Genomic DNA, 22,762 nt, shown 5'->3' on the forward strand with positions numbered 1-22,762 from the left:
AGCTGAAGAGTTTGTTTGTTTGTTTGAACGCGCTAATCTCAGGAACTAATGATCCGATTTGAAAAATAATATACCGGTGTTAGATTATAGATAGCATATTTGTCGAGGAAGGCTATAAGCTATATATCATCATGCTAAGATCAACAGGAGCGGAGCCACGCGGGTGAAACCGGGAGGCACAGCTAGTAATAAATAAGTCCTGCTTTTTATCCGGTTTACAAACAATACGGGTTTTTCACTTTTATTTATAGATATATCTTGTTCTAATGATATTCAATATTAATTTTGGGTTTAACCTGCCGGATCTAGATCTACAAATCTAATTTAGTATTTATATATAGACTTATATTAGGACGTCCGGGTTGACTGTTCTTAATAATAATTCTAAAGATACATATCTATGGAATGTCTCATGGTCTTTTGGCCGAGTGGTTAGCCTCTTCGTCTATTCGAATTATTCTAAAATATCTTTGGAAGTATATAAGTTAAAATTAGGTTTGAATATTTTAAATCATTTGCTGAAGTATTGACTTTACTCGCTTTGAAACAAAAATCCATGTGCTAATCCGGATCTATCCCTGTAGCAAATTTCATATAGATTCGCTCAGCTATTTTTGCATGAAAAAGTTACAAACATCCGTTCATCCTCGGAAACTTCACTGTTGTTAGGGTTGAAGTTTTATTATAAGGTACAATAGCCCTAATTTTGTCTGAAATGTTATTTTATTCCATTGTTAAAAGTATCATTATTATTAAAAATTAATAAGCAATTGGAGCAAAATATTTTAGGGTACTAACTACATACTAAGGGCTGATTTTTCAATCGTTGGTTAAAACTTATTCATCGAATAACGTATTAAACTACCATTTCAAAAATGTATACTTTTTGTCCGTATTTTACATTTTACAGGTGACATTTTAAAATGTTCGTGTAATACTATTTATTGGACGGATAAATTTTAACCAAGGATTGAAAAATCGGCCCTAAATCACTATATACTTTCAAGTTAAAAGTGTTATTTATAATTTTAAAATGACTATAATAAATTGGAGCTTTAGGTTACTAAGTCTCTACTTTTACTCTTACATAGTTTACATTATCTTTAAAATTAAATTACATTTAAGAAAAATTCCGATATAAAAACTGCGTCGCGCCAAATAAGGCAATTCGTAAATGTGAGCCGAAAGTGCTTTTATTGCATTAAACTTAATATAATGAAACTCATTACGTATGTAAATTAGTATTCTTATTCTACAATGTTGTTCAATATTTAGCGAAAAAATTCGAAGCATTTTTGCTTCAAAATAAAAAAAACTTTCCGTAACTGAGTGCTTTGAAATATAATTGCAAGATCATTGTGTAAGAATATTCAATATAAATTAAATACATACATAATAGTATTATAATTGTTTTACTACGGCCAGATTTTGGCGCGTATCCGTAGGTACTATTAAGTATTTATATAGCCTTCCTCGATAAATGAGCTAAACACCTAAAGTATTTTTCAAATCGGACCAGTAGTTCCTGAGATTAACGCGTTCAAACAAACAAACAAACTCTTCAGCTTTATAATATTAGTATAGATTTAATCTTTGCTATAACTCTTTCCTGTTCACTTAACCACAGGAAAACATCCACCATGCAATTAATTAACGAAGGTAATTAATTTCTCACACGCAAAATAACCACAAAACTTTTATAAAGACCTTTTACACTTTTATTACTCAAAAAGTGCTCCAAATTATATTTTCGAAGTATTTCAAGGTGTTATTCGCTAATAATAATTGACCATGGTTTTATTCATCCTGCTTGATTAAATTAATATATAGGTACTAATAATAATCTATACTAATACTATAAAACTGAAGAATTTGTTTGTTGAGTTGGTTGATTGAACGCGCTAATCTCTTATCTCAGGACCTCGGGTCCAATTTGAAAAGTTATTTCAGTGTTCGAATAGGCCATTATTGCTAAATTTATTACCTACACAAAAAGAAGCTAGTTGCGGTAAAAACTTTTTAATTCTATAGACTACCATGAAAATTAATTCGTAAATACATACTGTAATAAAAAAAATCCAAACCCAAGTTATGAGGGTTCAAAAAAACGTCGAAGCGCTTCGAGAAAAGGTAGGTAGTGCCCGTGCGCTTCGCTTGTTCGCTTGGCTCGTCTTGGCGGGGGCACTACCGTGCCCCCAGATTAGCGATATATTGTTAGATTCAATGCCTGAAATAGAAAACTAAGTACCTATCTACAATATTTGCTCTTCGCTATAGAGTGAAGACACCAAAATATATGTGACTTAATAGCCATAGTAAAAAAATATAGATAAATCCTTTTAGAATATAAAATTTAATCATTTCTTTGAGAAAATGAAAAGACGATAAATATAATAATATTATGTTCTAGTTTATCATAAAATTGGTATCTTCATAATATTTCATATCGCTACGTTCAATAAGGACTTTCTGAGCTTTTAAAGCTAACGTGATATAAGTTGTTTTATTAAAAATTGTTTCAAAATACATAGTTTTTAATTTTATATTCAATAGTACCCTTTATATGACGCAGTTGGGTAAACTCGTATATATACATATATATATGTATATTATGACATTGTAATTATATTCTTTAAAAAATCGTAAATCATACAAGTTTTATCTATAGATCCTGCTTCTGGCAATAATTTATGAAAACCGGTTGTAATTATAATTAGTTTATTGATGTTTTATTATTATTAATAAAGTAAATATTTAATTTATTGCATTATTTTCAAAATGTTTGCGAGCATTATGATTGATCAACATATACAACCTTCCTAACAGCATTCAACGCGCGGCTTCGCCCGCGTTTTTAAAGAAAAATCCGTTCCCGTAGGATTTCCGGGATAAAACCTATCCTATGTCCTTTCTCGGGTATCAAAATATCTCCATACCAAATTTCATGAAAATTGGTTCAGTAAATTAGGCGTGATTGAGTAACAGACAGACTTAACAGACAGGCTTTATTACACTATGTATTTTCAGTGTTTTATTTCAAGTAAAGTTTTCATAAAATTTTGTCACGAGCCGCCTCTGGTAATGATACGTTGTACTAAAATAAATTATGTAGTAAATAATTATATATATTATCTTTTTAATATTCCGTTCCTTTATTAAATGATTATTGTAGGCTTTTGAAATTTTATACAAAAAATGTCAAAAATCCAGTAAGGCAGTACGGATTGTTATCACAGTACAAACGAAACATTGAGAATAAAAATATAAATAGGTAGCATCCGCACCGTTCGCTTAATTTTCCTGTTTTCATCTCATTTACTTTATCAGTAACGAACATTATTTTCAGGGTAAAATATTCTACCATAACTATTCAATCATCATGATAATCTTTAGTTCTCAGTGGAAAGACATTTAGAAATATAAGGTTTTTGAAGTGAAACTTCTTCATCGGGGTTGGAAAAAATTTAGTGTTACATTTTTCCGTTACGCGTGACATTTTTTCGTTACGTGCCATCTTTTTCTTGTCCCTACCACGCGTGATTCGACGTATTTCTGTAAAGTTGCATATAGTAAATTCTTTTTTGAAAAATAAGTTTCACGTTTTACGTGTGTACACTAGTACACGCACACGTTTTATTATTTATGTTTACGTTAATAGACGGATTTAAAACACATTTTGAAATCATTATTTTATATTTCCAAAACCTTTCTCTACTAGAGTTAGATTAAACGTCTTTTCATTCGTTTCATTAAGCCCATAAAACTAGTTACACTTTGACTAACTTGCAATCATCCGCAAATAATTGTAATATCTATATTCGACACTTCATTAAAAAAAAACACGTTTCTTTTCCAATGAAATGAACACAAGATACTCGTATATAACTTTATATAGATCGCATCAAGTTGACAAACTTAAGTATTAATTTATTTTGGAGCACAAAATACATCAAAACAGGAAGGAGTCAAGTCACAGGCGTAAGCGGTTTATTAATTTTCGCTCTAAATTATTTTTTAGTCTTGAGAAAAAAATCTAAAATACCATAACAATTGTATTTGTTTTAAATCGAGAAAAGTGCAAACTTATACGAATCGTTAGGAGATACCTAAAAAAGATAAAATATAAGAAAACAAGTTCTGTTTTTTATCAGATAACTGTTATACGTTATAGTTTTTTAGGCTTTATACCTATGTATAGGTTAATATTTTTTAAGAAAGACTATGTTAAGACTTAACTTTCACATTTCCAATTTAAATAATTAATCAATATAATGTGCCAACATATTTAATGTCATTCCAATTAAATACTACGAAAACAAATCCAGAATTCCTATCATAATTAGACTGGTTTTTATAGAGTTGAACGACCAAAGTAATCGCATAATTTGTTGGCACGGTACTAATTTATTTTTAACTAATTTACTATTGACTAAGTTCGTATCATGTCATTTGGTTTGTGTAAGAAAGTTATAGTTTAGTAATTACTTGACCAACGTTAAATGTAAACATAAATAAATCTGTGTTCTTAGTTATTTATTGCCAGTTGAATTACAGAAATGAAAAACATAAATGATAGGCTTCAGTGGAAGTAGAGACTTGTATTGAGTAATTTATTATATAGTTGGTGTATCAAATTAAACAAAGAAAAATTATTTGCTAAAATAATCACATTGAATAAGATGTGCAATTCGCTTCTTACGCGCACTTAATTTATACACAATATATATTACTCTAATTCAAAAACATACACATAATATTACGCCTTGTATTATTCATACGAATAATTTAATATTAATAATTAGAGCCCAGTTATTGATAAGATAATAACGAGTTGATACAGCCTCAACGCGGAAGGCGAAGAAATTGAAGTGAATATGATTATTAAAATATATATGCTGTCGATCAAGTGATAAATAGGGGCATTTTGCATAATGATCATGTGTTATTTATATGAAGTTGCTAAACTAAGAGGAAATAAAGAATGATAACTAAATTTATCCCTTTTAATGAGTGTTGGTTCCGTACCATTTCAAATCACAGTTTCTCCACTTGTACCCTAAAACGATGGATTAATTGGGTTAGGTTCGACATAAGACACGCCACTAACCACCGTCCTACAGCCGAAACCCACCAATTAGATAGGCCAAGTTAGAAATTTGATATTACATGTCGACTTGTAACTTACAAAATTGATTGCATATGTCGAGTTCCATAATGGAAATCTCATAGGAACGTACCCTTAACCAAGCTTTATAAAAAGTCCTTATTTAAACTTAATCCATAACATATACACATAATATCAGTACTATGTCGTCTTATTAGACATGCAAATGCTATGCAATCTACGGGCCTGTTATCAATCAATGAATATATTTAATCATATAAGGTACTTCATTTTCCTTGACCGTTTGTTCATTGTTAGCTTTGTCAACAATTTTATTTATTTACTGAACTACCTATACGTAATGTTTTGTAACTAACTTACTTACACCTTATCTTAATCTTATCTGCTTATATATAGTTATCATCTTCGATCAAACTACTTTATTAATTCTGACTATGCCTACTGTAATTTTAAATGCCTACATTTTTTATGAATAGATGAAGATCAATAGCAAAGCCATGCCACCATAAAACTTTACATCAATAGAAACTTAATCAAACCCCACAAAATATAAGTAAGACCCGCGTGAAAAAGCTAGTTAATTAAACAGCCTACATTTAATCATATTTGATAACCGGTTGGATTATCCAACTTTGGTATCCGATGCCTTGGATATTGGAACCTGCTACGGGCGTTTCTTAAAGGAACTGGATATTGCAATATTGGCTGAATTTAATTATTGGTGACGTCATAGATGGGAAACTAGATCAATTACATAGCGTAGATGGAAGATAAAATAAATTAAATATATTGGATGTACTCGATATTTTCGTTACGCCGATACGTTTCTTTAAAAAGATACTTATTAAAATAATGTTAAGGACAACTTTTAATTTTTAACAATAATAATATTATGTAAATGGTGATAATATTATGATTGAAACCAAATATTTATCTTGACTAACAAAATATTGATTTTTAAACTGCACCCAATTTATTTTATAATTTTTTATCACGAATCACGATCACATGAAAAATTAAATTTTACGTTGACCTAGAGACATTTTTCAAACTCGTAATGAATCACAATTAATATAGCAATAATTGTTTATATATACACATTTAGAATTAAAATTACATAATCAATACATAATTACCGAACAAAAAAAATATTAAAAATTAATGCCCGCGACGTCCTATCCCTTGAACCGCACACAAATTTTCATCTCTTATTTCATTTACTGTTAATAACTGTATCTTGTAACTTGCTACACTTTTGGCAGGCCCGCTTTTATAATTGGCTTCTATGGATTTAATAAATAACTACTAACCAGTCGTCGTAAGGTTTGCGAATCAAAATATACCTAAGATCGAAAAAAGATAACAAAAGCTTTAAAAAAATATCGATATATAAAAATTCGAAGATTTTTGTTCCTTACAGACATTTTTTTTTTTTTCATTTTTAATATTTGAAAATTTTGATATCTAAATGAAACACAAAAAGAATCAAGATTCGTATAAAATTATGATGCATACATATACATTATACATATACAAATACAGGCTACAATACTATAAGTAGGTAATTACAAAAATTGCATAATATAAAGAAATTAAGAAATGCAATTTTATGAAGACTGTGTCTGAATTTCCGCGAACGGAAATTCCGACTTATACCTTGACCTTAAAATTCCACAAATCGAAGGCAAATAAAAGCTTTTAAACTGATACTTCTATATTATATTATATTCTTTCTTCATAAACATTTAAAATTGTTTTTACGAAACAATTATTTCTGGGTTTTTTCCTCACACGGAACCCTTTTTCTTTTGCGGTTAACTGTAATACGTAAATATATAAGATAAATAATGTGTTACGCGATATTTTATTTAATAACGATTTTTTAAGTAACTATTCCGGGTTTGAGTCCGGGATAAGTATGGCACTGGGCACACAATTTCCGTGTAATTTGATAATAAATAAATCTTATGTAATTTAAATAAATGAGTTAAACACACAGACGTAGGAATTACTTTAGCTATTTTAAATTAAACAGATATATGTTTGTTTGTAAGTGGGATGTTTTACGTAGAAAACTAAAAATATATTAAAATACTGAGCTAAACATAAACGTCACTGATCCCACTTATTTTTAACAAATGAAACCTGAAACTCCCGAATAAATAACGTTTATTCGTAGACTGAAACTAATGAAGCATTGAACCTCCATTTGCTTTCTTTAAATTGATTTAAAAACTAACAACAACAACAACAATTTCTCCAACTCTTAATTCTCTGTTCAATTCCCGGTCATGGCAAGTTAATTTACTAAAAAAAAAATAATGCAATTCTATTCCTTTTTTAAAAAAAGGAACGTTTCCTTTCAACAAAATTTGCTATTTCCAGTATTTTAAATACATTCCCTCCAAGACACAGAAAAATTCCACCCTGTATAATATTTTCAATCATATTTTCCAGCTATACAGCATGTCCCACAACTGCAAGTCAACATACGCCACCGCGACGACGCGTGACGCTAACAACAACACCCTGTATCATGGTGGACCCACCCCAGGCTTCGGCAGTCGGGGATACAACCCGCCAAACGTCAGCAGCAATGGAAACTATCAGGTAATTATTAAAAGTAAATCTGCATATATTTATCTTATATTATTATACAAAAGGACTAGCTGTGCCCCACGGTTTTACCCGCATTGTTCCGCTTTAATAGCCTGCCCTTTATACTGAAATAATTTTTCAAACGAGACCAGTCTCTGCTAGTTTACTATAGAAGTATACATTAATGATTAACGTGCAAACCTAAACGAAGTTTTACGGTTTTAGGCGTAGGTTTATGTAAGGGAGTTCTTGTACATCTTTATCCTTAGTAGAAAAGTTTTCAAACAATTGACAACATGGCTATCTGTTACATAATATGGAAATTACCTGGTTAAACTTTTCAACCTTTATACTAGAACCCTATGACGCTAGCAGGGATAATTTTATTGGTCGTGTATACATAATATTATGTATCAAAGTTTAGTATACATAATATGTATAAGTACTCATTAAAATGGCAATAGTATAAAGTAATTAACCACTCATTGAGACGATTGAAGTGTAGGCGCGACAATCCATATAAATTGGTCTGGCAATTTCTTTGCGTAGGAGTCACACAGTTACAGTTAAATATTCACATGAATAAATCTATAACAATAATATACCTATCTGATACCGAACTGTGTTTAGGTGCGTAGCCATCAGTTTCTGATAACATAGGATATTTAGGATAGTTTTCATCAAAGTCGATAAATAATTCATATTTAAATATTGCATCTATTTCTTTACCTATTCCATATCTACGACTTCTGAAGTATTTTGGAACACAGTGCAAAAACAGTTACAAAATTTATTACCAACGGTACCCCAAAAGCGACGATTTTTCTTTAATTACCGCTCAATGATCGAGAAGGAACCGGTCCGGTTGATCTCGATTTTGACATAATAGCCGACTGCGACTTCATGTTATAATTACAAAATGTGGAGCGACTCGCAGACGCCAGTGTTAAGGCCATTGTTAACATTGGACTTACAAGTAGAATATCTGCTAAATACTTCTATAGAAAAGCAGAACAAATTAAGACAAGAATATTTCTGAAAAGAAACTGGGCAGGAGACTATTTTCCGTTTAAATCATTAACTAGAATGTTATTGAACGAACAGTTTACGACAGGAAACTCCTTTTCGTTGAACATAACTTAATGTGGTAAGATTGACGATAAAACATATCCAAGAGGTGTGACAGGTATCTGTAAGAAAGTTATTAGAGGAAAACTCTTCTTTGGGAGTAAACAAAATTTAAGAAGGAAAAATATGTTACAGGAATTTTTGGTCATGTCATGCGATAAAGTGGGATGAACAAATGAAGCCCAAAGACACACCAAGCTGTTAAAACAAGGTGTATTTTGTTTTTTTTTACCAATCAAAAATGTATATTTTTAAATTTATGGTAAACAAGCCCTTATTTAAACCGTAAGTTAAATTTTAAAACTCTTCACGCATTAACGTAGATATAAAATCGAATCGAGGCTAACAAAAATCGATCCCTTCCCATTACCATACACAGTCGCCAATTTTGTCTCACATTTCGACACTTTGTTACAATTACGATCCGGTACGGCTGAATCACCTTTTTGAAGCGGAATTTTAATTGCATAATATTAAAGTTTTAGGGTTCTGTAGATGGAAATACCTTTTATAATACTTACATGATTCTATAATCTAAAATATACCCATGGTAACGCTTAGATTTTGAAGTTAATTTAATTAACAATAACAATAGTTCTGTAAATTTAATCCAACTTAATATTTTATATTATATGATTATTATACTATCCATACCAATATCCATACCAGTCGATTTTGCTTAAGCTTGCACTATTTTGGAATTGAATGTCGATAAAAATGACACTAATATTAATTCGATAAAGCTCCATCATAACTTCAACTGTAAGCCTGGAAAATTACTATAACTACCGTTACTAGGTACCTTTTTTTTATATAGTGGGGAAATCTTCCAAAGATACCCACGGCCCCCGGGGAAGGAGCCGTGGGTTATGTCGGATTCTTACCGACTAAAACCCCACTGTGTTCCGTCGAGCCGCTTTAATGATGGGGCCGCGGGTATTGGTGAATTCTTCCGCGACCACCGTTACTAGGTACCTACTTACAACTATATAAAAACGAAACACATACATTGATAACTTGACATAAACGCTTTGAAAGCGATGTTGTTTTGATGATAAAAATAAAAATTCCATGGCTAGGGTTATTAAGTTTTAGAATGCTTACAATATAAACGTCATTTAATTACAGACATTTTTCTAATAACGGTTGATATATAAAAATATTTGCGGTTGAATTGAAAATGTAGAGATTTCTTTGCACCCGTGTGTAAAAATTATACATTAGGGCCAGTTAAATTCAAAACTCAAAATTTTCCTCTTCTACGCTATTAACTAAATAATCAAATGCCCGTGCTCATAATTATCTCTCAAAAAATTAACTACTCTATTCACATGATCTGTAAAAACAAAACAACAACATTTGACGTAATCGAAACTTCCTGAACACCACTAAGTATTTGCACTTACTACTTACCCAGAACATTTTCGTTTCTTTTAAGGTTTACGACAAACCCATTGCAGCCCTAATGAGCTCACTGGCAACCCTGAACGTTTGCCAAGGGTATATGGGCCAATGAATTTTCTTTTATGTCACATGCAAGCGAAATATGTATTGTTTTCTTAAGCACTCTAGGCAATTGGCGCGTAATGGCTTCCTTCCGTGTGTCACAGTAAATCGGTTTTACGGCCCAGTTTTAATGTTTATCGACGCGAAATTGCTTTCGAGTCTATTCTATAATTAGACAGGATTAGGTCTCTGTTTTACATATCTGTAGGAACATTAGAAATATTTATAGTACCTAGGTAATAGATTATCTAATTCCCATTATTGCGATATACAATACATGCACACCTTGGAATTCCTATGTTTATTATTATATAATATTATGAGGGAGATAATATAATTATTAAAGCAGCTTCTATTTACGGCCCTACTTACATAGCATAATATATCCTGCTGAATTGACTATTAAACTCGCTAATATTAACTCAGGCGCATACCTACTTATGTATCTACTATATCTACGGTATTGTTTGTTATACTGGCCGCTGTCACTACAACTTTAAAAAAAATCACAATTTCATATTAAACATAATAACAATGTCTAAATAGCACTACTCTTATCTATCATATTATAATTTATAAATATATACGGCACTAACTCCATCTATCCGTTTTCCCAACCTACACAGATTATACCGGGTGTAATCGTTAAGTGTGCGCAGGCAATTATTCCATAACTCGTTTCATGTAATTTTTTTGGATATTACTCGTTTTATTTTTAAAAAGTTATTATTGTCATTTTACTCATTAGGTATAGTACTTTCAATATCAGTTTAAAGTTTTTTGATATATTATGTAATAGTTACGGAATAATCGTCTGTGCACACTTAACGATTACACCCTGTATAGACCAAGCCTTGGAACAGTACTAAAATTACTTTTTATACCTAAAACAATACGAAGCGAACAATACATAATATATAAGAAGTTGTTATCCTTAAACGAGTACTATTTTGATAATAACACAAATAAGGCTAAAGCTTCCGATAATCTAATAATAACAAAGTATGAAACAAGAATAACACGAGCGACTTCAAAAGCCTCAGCAAATAACTTCCTTTAAAGGGATCCTGTGCCAATTCATCATGGCTAAGGTTTAATCAATATTTATTGCTGTTTTAGATCACTCGTAATTCCTTTTCCCGCTGATGATATCAAATATAATATTGTACAGATATAACTTTCTAAGTATAGAGATTAAATTGGGTTTTTGAGATTAGAAACTTAGATCTTTAAGAAACCGAGTTAATACAGTTTGGAAATCTTGAGTAAATATAAAGATTTTCTAGTGATTTTACGCGAGGAATAAAATTAAAGATTTAAACGGATTTTAACGCGATTTATTCTTATCGTGACCACGCTCGCTGTAAAGTGTGCGAAACGACGGGATGAATGAATGAATGAATGAAAAATACTTTATTGTACACCTTATAGAATACATTTTATAAACTTAAAAATTTATATTATATATATATATATATATATATATATATATATATATATATATATATATATATATATATAAATACCAACTTGGGCACTAAGTTGATCCAGCCCGACTGCCGTGCATTCCTGACTCCACCTTTTCCCCGATATTACTCGACTCCGGTTGCATAGATCTTGCCCGGAGTGGCAAAGGCGCAAATATTTGGGCGATGTTGCCAAACGTATTCATAGAGAAATTGATATGCTCAACATTTTTATTGCTAAGATCTTGAACTGAATCGACTCCGTAACGGCCGAAATTCAGAAACCCATAAACACTTGTTGGCTCCGTTTTATATACCAAATCCAAAGTCGTATGTTGATCAGATCCATTTATATTATCAAAATTACAGCTTTATTTGATCTGACAAAACGAAACTGTATATTAAGTAACGTAGATTAATTTTTCGTAAACACTACAGTATTTGTTGGCTCCGTACACAAACATATTATAGTTAGGTATAATGTTCCATACTTTACTAAATCCGCCTAGACTAGACGAACTCGACTTCCGTAACGGTTCAAATTTTGAAATGCTCAAACACTTCTTGACTCCGTTTTATATACCAAATCATAAGTCGTATGTTGATCTGTTCCATTTATATGCACTTGCATGACATTGACATGGGGATATGAAATTAGGGCTAGCAAAAAAGAGTTTTATGGAAGTTGAAGAAGTCGACCGTAATTCAATTGAAACTTATAGAAAACGTTGTGGAACTAAAAATACGGAACCCTAAAAAGATAGATATTTGGACGAACCTTTCGTCATACAGTGACGGTGATAATTCTCAAGTAGTACGCATCCTACAAATAACAACCTACCTCTTGAATCATCAGTAAATATCAAGATAATTATCATAATATTTATTGACGTGTAGCGTTCGCCTTTGCCCTATTCTGATATCAATCTGATAAAATAATTAAAATGTTAGATTTAGGTCAAACAAATTTCGACTCATATTCCTGCACAAATTATCCATTACGGAGTAAATATGAGTGTACGCAGATCGCCAACACGTTCAACCAGCAGTGGTCTACGCCAACTGATACTCAAATTACTTACAGAAAACGGAAACAACCGCTAGAACAAGATTGCAGATGATATGAAGGATATTCGGTCGGAGTTGAGCCGTATTAGTACATTACTTGAAAAATATGTATGCTTAAAAAAAACATTTTTTTTTAATTAATTGCAGTATCAACATAATAAAAAAAAATTATAATAGACTTAAAGTATGAAACCTACAGAATGTGCAGTCATAGTCGTTTTCTAATATTTACCGGGACAAACGGCTAGGTTGGCAGGTATAAACAGGTATGTCGGTACCAGTTACTTTCACTTGATAGGATGATGAAAAAAAAATATGTCAGCGCTTTTTTATTACAAAATTGTTTTATTATCTCGAAACTGCAATTAATAAAAAATGAAAATAAAAGATTTTTTTATAATTAATAAAAAATATCCTGTCCAGGATTTTCCCAGTCAACCCATTTTTAATACATTTTTTAATACACTAAATTTATTATAAAATTGGTCTCATTCTATTATCAAGCCGTTGCATTTCGACTTATATTCGGATCTTTGACCAGTACTATTTCTCAATTAGAATCCCAGATCAACCAGGGTGAGAGTAAAATAAAATCACTGGAATTAAATCTTCAATCAATAAATCAGACAGCCAATCCATCGGGTTTTACGTCTAAAAATCAACTTCATATAAATGAACACTTAATCAAGGAACTACGGGACAGAAAGAGCCGCGAAAAAAATGTAATTTTTGCTGGTTTCCCAGAATCAACATCTTATAACTCAGAGGAGAGGATATCTAAATACAAATACGAAATTTTAAAAATTATCTCACTAATAAGTTCAGACCTACCGAAGCCAGTAAAAATATATAATTATAAATAACCTTAACTCAAACTGTAGTACAGGTCTTGATGGTATTACTACAACAGCAATTAAATAAATCAAAAAAAATTAAATCATACCTTAAGGCTTAAGCGACTGTTTTAACCAAGCCATAAGTCAAGGACGTTTTCCGGACTCGTTAACGACCGGACGTTTTAAAATAGCGAAGGTAACTCCTATCTATAAGAATGGCTCAAAATTTGAACCTGGTAACTATAGGCCAATATCGGTTTTGCCAGTATTGTCAAAAATATTGGAGAAGATTTTACACACGAGATTAGAAAAATATTTAAACTCATTTAATTTATTTCAGTACATCAATATGGACCTAATTATTAAAATAAAACAGAACATTGACGCAAAAAATATAGTTTTGGGAGTGTTTATTGACCTACAAAAGGCCTTCGATACCGTTTCTCACGAACTTTTAATGAAGAAATTAGCATCCATTAACATTAATTGTAAAGCACTAGATATGCTGAAATCATATTTAAAAAATCGATCAAAAATAGTTAAAATAGATAACCACGATAGCATTCACTTACCAATTACATGTGGCATACCACAAGGTACGATTCTAGGCCCATTGCTTTTTTTAATTTATATTAATAATTTACAAGATTTATGCGGATGACACCTGTCTGTTTTATTGTGGTCCCTCTATACATGACATGATAGCGCAAGCACAAAATGATTTAAATAAATTAAATAAATGGTTTCAATGCAATCTACTAAAAATAAATATATCTAAAACATGTTATATTAAATTCAAAGCTCATAACAAAATTATTCCACCACACGCTCCACTTAAAATTAACGGTGTTGTATTAGAACATAAGACCCACGAGAAATTGCGAATCGACAGTTCTCTAAAATGGAATTATCACATCGACCACCTAAAAAATAAATTATCAGCACTTCTTAGATCTCTGCGTAATATTACTTCTTGCATTCCTCATAAATTACGCCACACCATCTACAACACGTTAGTAAAGCCGCACCTAATAGAAGTATGGGGGAGTGCTTACAAAAATAAATTAGCGCCACTCCAAATTTTACAAAATAAAATCATTAAAACTATCTTTAACTATCCTTTTTTAACTTCTACAAATAAAATCTACGACGACACTAAAATAATGAATTTAAAACAATTATACTTTTATAATACGTGTATGTTCATCCGCAAAGCGCTACATAAAAACATAAATACAAATATCATAATCTCAACATAAAATCGCCACTATCCTAATAGACGAGCTAGCTATCTTGCCTTCCCGAAGATCCGAACAAATTATGTAAGGCGAACGGCAACATACGTTTCTATAACGGGAATAAATGTCTTTAAAGTTTAAACCTTCAAATGGCTAAGGCCGCAAGCGACCAATGGCTGAGCTCGGTGGGCTCTGATTGGCTCATTTGAATCGGATCAACAAGAGCTCAAACGCAAATAAGGTGGATTTGTATAAAAAGCACGTAATTATTATTATTACTGATGGTGACACTTGTGGCTCCGTTCGGATCCACATACGGACGGTGGTGTGGCAATGGATCCACAAATACCAACCGGATCAACAAGTGAAAACGGATCAAATAATTACTAACTATATGGCACGTTTGATCAACATAGTGCCCATGGAGATATCTATATATATATATATATTAGGGTTGTAACGGAACTCCGCCTCCGCCTCCGTTACTGCGGAACTTCCGCAAAGAATATAACCTCCGCCTCCGCATCCGCCTCCGCAAAATTTATGCGGAGTCATATCGGAAGTTCATTTACGATCACAAACAACGCGCAAGGAGCGACGCTAGGCGCGCGGCCGCTCGGCTGCGTGTTTTCAAATGAAGTTTTGAGATTTTGTCACCAATATAAAGTGTGCATTCCAACCTGGCTGATATGTTGAAGAATTGCAGTGATGAACAGGAATCGGAAAATGACAGCATGGATACCAACAGCAACCTCATGATATGGAAAACGAACGAACAGTTATTTAGTGCTGCTGGTTTAATTTACGAACCCTTGAGAAACCGCTTAGAAGGCGAAAATGCCGCAAAGCTTTTGTTCATAAAATATAATTTGCCTCTTGTCAATTTTGATTACTAAGATGAATCATGAACATGTATGTACAATTGTACACATTATCTATACATAGGTATAATAAATCTGTAGAAGGGTCAATTCTGTACATTGAAAATATTGAAAAAATAAATAGCAGGTGGTGTTACTGGATCGATACCAAACCCAAATATGTGATTAAAACAATTTTTGTCTGTCTGTCTGTCCGTCTGTCTATCTGTCTGTATGTTCAGGCATCACGTGAAAACTAACGGTTCGATTTCGATGAAACTTGGTATAATTATACTTTATTATCCTGGGCATAAAATAGGATACTTTTTTTTCCCGGAAAAATACGTAGAAAAAAAAAAATCTTAATTATTCCGCGCGGACGGAGTCGCGGGAGGAAGCTAGTATATAATATAAATAAATGTTGCTGACTCTATTAATCATAAATATTAAATTTATTTATATTTTCCCAACAAATTTCACCTCCGCCTCCGCCTCCGTTAACATCCGCATCCGCGGAGGTGAACCTCTTCACCTCCGCATCCGCCTCCGCCTCCGCTAAGTAGGCCTCCGTTACAACCCTAATATATATATATATATATATATATATATATATATATATATATATATATTATATTAATATAATGAATAAATCGCGTTTAAAATCCGTTAAAATCTTTAATTTCTAAATATAATGATATAAGTAATATCGTCAATGTAATCAATGTGACATGAATAAATAATATGCCTAAGGTATTAAGTGATCAGTACTACAGAACTACTGAATTGTAAATGAAGACCCGATGAGTCTAAATATAATCCAGATTAATCAGGATTAGTGGAACTTTTATTACATCGATTTGTATGAGATATATTAAGATAAGGCTTGTTTAAGTGGTATTTATTTCCTCTGTATATCGATTAATGGAATTATAAGCTATCCTATCCTATCCTACTATGATATTATAAATGCGAAAGTTTGTGAGGATGGATGTTTGTGTAGGTATGTATGTTTGTTAATACTGAACCGATTACAATGAAATTTAGTACACACATAGAGAGTAATTTGGATTAACACATAGGATAGGTTACATACCGGAAATTCCACGGGAACGCAAAATTGCGGGTTTTGCAATGAAAACGCAGGCGAAGCCGCGTGCGGAAACTATACTACGATAAACACTTTATATTTTGTACACTGACTCCTCAATACTTCAATAGTTCCTATCCAGATAATTCACCAATATAGAAATTAAATCAGTTTTTCTCTAATGAGAAAAAATGAAATTAATTCAAAAGGTTCCTTTTAAGTCACTAACTATTTCATAATGAAAATTCTAGATAGCCTGCCATTCATATGGGTCTATTTTACCTATATCCCACTATAATAAATTGTAAGTACAAGGTCACAAGAACTCATTACAGCCAATTAGCAAGGGAGAAGGAACAATAGATGCATTCAGAGAAAGTAGGCTTTACATGACGTCAGATTATTTGCGGTTTGCCGTCCAATTTATACGAGCTTTTATTTCAAATAGGTCGCTATTTTATTCACATTTAATGAGAACTTGCGTGAATGTACTGGAATGGATTTTTTAATATAATATTTTCATTAGATCGAATTGACCTGCTTCTCATAAATGGAATATAATTTTTGTTGTCTTTATTTTTAATATTTCGTGTTAGATTGTAGTCGTGTGTTTGTCTTTTTTATTTCGTTGTTTTCTATATTTGGATCGAAAAGCATGTATGATCAATGTAATAAACTTCATATTAACTATGTTTAATATAATGAGCTGATTAAATATTTAATATTTAATAAAAGCTATTGTGTAGATTCTTGAAAGATTAAATTATGTACAAACTAGATTTCCGCCCGCGGCTTCGCCCGCGTTTGCAAAGGAAAACCCGCATAGTTCCCGTTCCCGTGGGATTTCCGGGATAAAAACTATCCTATGTGTTAATCCAAGTTACCCTCTATATGTGTGCTAAATTTCATTGTAATCGGTTCAGTAGTTTTTACGTGAAAGAGTAACAAACATCCATACATCCATACATCCTTACAAACTTTCGCCTTTATATTATATATTAGATTCCCAGAGGCCTTTGCATGAGAATGTTTCCTCAATCCTCGGAATTCCTAAGGGACTCTAATATTATGATACTTATCTTAGGCGCTTGTAAGATCATTAGTAAGATATAATTAATTTCGGGTCTGACAATAACAATTTGCAAATAATGACACGCACTTCTATTAGGGCTCATACCTAATTAATGTCTATGTTTTCAAGATAATTGGTAACGATATTGACTCCACAGACATTGCTGTAAAAGATCATTTTGTATTGTTCTTGTTTATGAGATAAATAAAGTTCTTTAAACCGAAATAATATGATTGAACAATAACATTTTTCTATAGCACCCTATATATTATACGATATACTTAGTAGCTATACCTACCATCAATTTTAACACGAAATTGGACTTGTATCTCAAGCCGCTGCGTTCTATGATCGGAAAAACAATTCTCATTTCCATACAAATCACACTGTGCCGTGTTCTATCAATCTTGTATCATAGCTAACTTGTAATGCGTACATTTCCAGCAAGTGACGGCGAAAGTGCTTTTCGGCAGCGTGACGGCGATCAATGACCTCAAACGGCAGGAGAAGACCGGGCGGGATGAGCGGCGGAAGCACTAGCGACATCTGACAAAGGGTATGGACAACTGTCACTTTGATGCGACGTAGTTCGACGGGTTTTTGATAGATGGCGCTGATTTCAAAATGTTAAATATTTATAATTAAAAATTTATAATATTATAAAATTTATGTAATATAACATATTGTAAATAATTAATTTCATGTTAATTTATTTTTAATTACATTGAATATTAATGGTTAATGTTATTGGTCAAAAATAAATTAAGAATAAAACAGATAGTAGTTCTGCAATAATTTCATAGATGGTGCTATTATTGATTGTTTAGTTTACAAAGTTTTTGTAGATGGCGCTATTCTTAACACATGGTTTTAATATAAATTGTGTTTTTTTTTTCAGATTATGCACATGTGATACAAAGATACAAATGGAAGCTAAGGATATGATCTCGGAAAAGAGTTTTATTGACAATATAGATTGTTATAATTTACCTAGTTTAAAAATAATAGATATATATTATTTTTAATACATATAACGTTACGCTCCACTACAACGACAACAAAAACAAATAATTATTACTTAGAATTATTTTAAAGTACTTAACGATTTTCCAACGCAATATTATTAAAAAAAAAAATTCTCCAATTCCATTTTTAAAAATCATATAAATTTTATGAGCTCACTCATCTATGTTCAATAAAATACGCAAAAACCTCTGTTTGGGATGTTTTAATGTGAAACTTATTTTTTATACCTATCCTTTACCTAATCAAATTGTTGAAGGGTGACGAATTTATTCTCTTAATTAAATAAAATATATTTACGTTAAAAAGGTAGAGTTATAGATGTATTTTAGAATTATCGTAATGTAACTTGTAAGTCATATAGGTATTAGTTAAGTTTGTCATTTTTGTACTTTTTTAATAAAATTGAAATTATTTTGCTTCATTGTTTCAATTTCCTAATTATCCTACACTAGCTGCTCCCCGCGGTTGTACCCACATTGTACCCGCGTTGCTTCGGTCCTGTTGGTCTTAGCATAGCGTGACGATATAATATAGCCTATAGCCTTCCTCGATTAATAAGCTATCTAACATCGAATTTTTTTTTTCAAATCGGCCTAGTAGTTAAAAAGTCTCCCGGGAGTTACGTCGCTACGTGCGCGCACTTTCCATAGAGTTGATGGGAGAGACAAAATAGTTGCGGAGACAAAAGTTGCTCTTGCTCGCTAGCTCTATCTAATAAAAAAATCTATTCTTAAGAATTCTAGTGACAGACACACAAATCTATTGTGTAACAAACATACATTTTAGATTAGACCATCAGCTGTGGAATATAATATCTACGGAAAGCTAAGACGGAAAGGTTTGAATTATCCAAAAGAAAACAGTCATATCCTCAATGACCTCTTTTATATATCATAGCATATCCTTGATAATTTTACAAAATGGCGCGTTACCAAACAAACTGACATATTATATTCATTGAATGTTATGTAGGTTAATTCGACTTTGATAATGGTGTTATCAAGGTGATATTGCGCGATCTACGTGACTGCACTAGCAAAATACACACGGCCTATGTAATATGACGTAAGGCTTTCTTCAATTATTATCATCAATATTTTAGAGGCAATTAAAGAACCTTACATATTGTACTATTGTAGGCTTTGTAGGTTGCTAATTTGTAAAGGAAATTAGCTAATTTTTCTCAGATAATAAGTATAATACGTACCTATGTTTCATGTTATTTGTGCTGATGTTTATTTTTGATTCGTTAATCTTAAATCATCGTTTATTTAATCACAGAAAAAATTACCAAAAGCTAAAAAAAAAACAAATTACCTATTACCTATCAGTTGCAAATTGAAGAAATACTAGCTTTCCGCGCGCGGCTTCACCCGCGTTTTGAAAGAAAAACTCGCATAGTTCCCGTTCCCGTGGGATTTCCGGGATGAAACCTATCCTATGTGTTAATCCAAGTTACTCTCTATATATGTGTGCTTAATTTCATTGTAATCGGTTCAGCAGTATTTGCATGAAAGAGTAACAAACACACACACACACACATCCTCACATACTTTCGCGTTTATAATATTAGTAGGATAGGATTAAATATAGGTATTCGATATAAGTTGAACCTACAAAACATTTTTAACCGACTTCAAAAAAAGGAGGAGGTTATCAATTCGGCCGGTATGTTTTTTTTTTAATGTATGTACACCGATTACTCCGAGGTTTCTGAACCGATTTACGTGATTCTTTTTTTGTTCGATGCGGGATGGTGTCGAATTGGTCCCATAAAAATTTTATTCGGATAGGCCCAGTAGTTTTTATTTTATGGGCATTTTTGCAAGTGCAAGTTTGAAGTCGGTTGTTTTTGACGCAGTTATCACTTGTTATTTGTTTAGTATTTACAAATTTCAATAAAGGTCATTGTCGTTATAAGCTTATTTGTATAGCCTCATAATTCAGAAAATGTAATGAATTGAACACCTTTATAAGAGGTACACAACCTTTTAATCCTTAAGGGTACAATTTCAAACAAACATTTTACAATCCTATATTTCGATTACTAGGTATATTAGGTATATTCTTGACGAACTATTCAAACGTAATTTTTAAGAAACTTGCAAAATTATTTTTGAGCCTTGTTTAAAATAGATACTTACAGCGATAGAAATGGCGATATTAAAGTCCCATTATTAAGCTAATAATATAAAAGAAAAATACACAAAGCCACGTTTTACGGTTCTTTATTGGATAATATGAAAAGAATAAATTTAATATAGTAGCGGCTTTACAAAGAAGCCAAATAAATTAACGCTGTAAGAATTTTGGGTTCCGCAGATATGTGTGTGAAGTCCCGTGTCCCCGTAGTGGGGTAAGGGGCAGATGCATTATGCATACATCTGTTTCACTGATCGATTTTCTTTAGTTTAGGATAAGTAGGTGATCAGCCTTCTGTGTCCTACCAGACCGAGACATTTTTTTTTTCTTCGTCTCCACCAGGAATCGAACCCAGGACCCCTCGGTTCTACGCTCACGCGTCAACCACTGTACCAAGGAGGCGGTCGAACTTATACATTACATTATATTGTATAGGTAATGTATAATTAGTATAATGCAATAGTAAATCAAAACAAAATGCTAGGAGCTATAATAGGTAGGTAGTTAATAGTTTAAAAAAATAACTATTCAAATATGATAATAAAATTTTAAATGGATAAAAAAGTTTTTGAGTTCAAGGTACGGAAATTTTTAATAGGAATACATCTTTCATCATTTCATACATAGTGTTGACAATAACTACAGAATTTGCGGGTATTTGTATATTTTACGTTATCTAGCGTAGTGAATTATCAATTAATCCATATCATGTCGTATTTCTATTTTTGTAAGTATTCAAATTCAATAGGAATTGTCCTGTACAATGATATACGAATATGGAATGTACAATATATGTATATCAAATATCGTATTATTCTGTAGAAAATAACAAAAAAAGGTAAAGTTCATCAAAAGCTGTTTTATTTTAAAGGTTTGGACAGAAATCTTCTTTATCCATTTAGATTCGAAGCCTTAAAAAATATTATGTTCAGAGCACGAAGGCTAAGGAAGGCTTCCTCGCAAAGAAAAGTGCTCTTTTTGCCCTACAACGACTAAATAACTACGCTCCCTAGGTATGTCACAGTACAGCACATAACAGTCGAATTATGGAACCCCAATCTCATTTGATTCGACAAAAAACCTATTCCAAATAATTAAAAAGCATCACGTCACGCGTGTTATCACGACAATCCGAATGTAATTCGAATCCAGCCTCGATTCGAGTTCCCAACTTCGAGAAGAACAAAATGGAAATAATTGCGATTGTGTTTTTTTCATTATTTTTTCGTCAGAGGTCTTTAACCGGACATCGAATTATGTCCGACGATATCTAATGATTTAGGAGTGTGAGACTGACGCTCACACCGATGTGTAAGTATTGTTGTTTTTACGCAATGACACCGAAAGAAACAGAACTTTTTACCTTTGGCAGGAAGATGTCGCTGATTACCTATGAGTGAGAAGAAAATATTTTTCTTTTATTTTCTAATTTCATACAGTAGACTAAATTAGGTAAATTTGAATCACACTTGAAATAGGTTGCTGGTATATTATGATATCATTATATTATTTAAAAAAAAACAGCTATTACGAATAAAACTTCATTGTATTCCTAAACTATACAAAAACCACATTAAATCAGTAAATTCAATTTGATTCCCATTATAAAT

The 22,762-nt window shown here is 31.8% G+C and overlaps 1 protein-coding gene across 2 annotated transcripts in view; it reads left to right on the forward strand.

Moving 5' to 3' along the window:
- Positions 1-19,426, forward strand: part of LOC123695465 — a 28,245-nt gene extending 8,819 nt beyond the window's left edge. For both annotated transcript variants that reach the window (XM_045641322.1, XM_045641323.1), the window contains exons 2-4: positions 7,583-7,735; positions 18,429-18,540; positions 18,883-19,426. In XM_045641322.1, coding sequence (XP_045497278.1) covers positions 7,592-7,735; positions 18,429-18,524 — 240 coding nt within the window. In that variant the 5' untranslated portion in view covers positions 7,583-7,591 and the 3' untranslated portion in view covers positions 18,525-18,540; positions 18,883-19,426. The remainder of the gene's footprint in view (positions 1-7,582; positions 7,736-18,428; positions 18,541-18,882) is intronic.
- Positions 19,427-22,762: the final 3,336 nt, after the last annotated feature.

Source organism: Colias croceus, chromosome 11 (genome assembly GCF_905220415.1).
Source record: "Colias croceus chromosome 11, ilColCroc2.1".
NCBI lineage: Eukaryota > Metazoa > Arthropoda > Insecta > Lepidoptera > Pieridae > Colias > Colias croceus.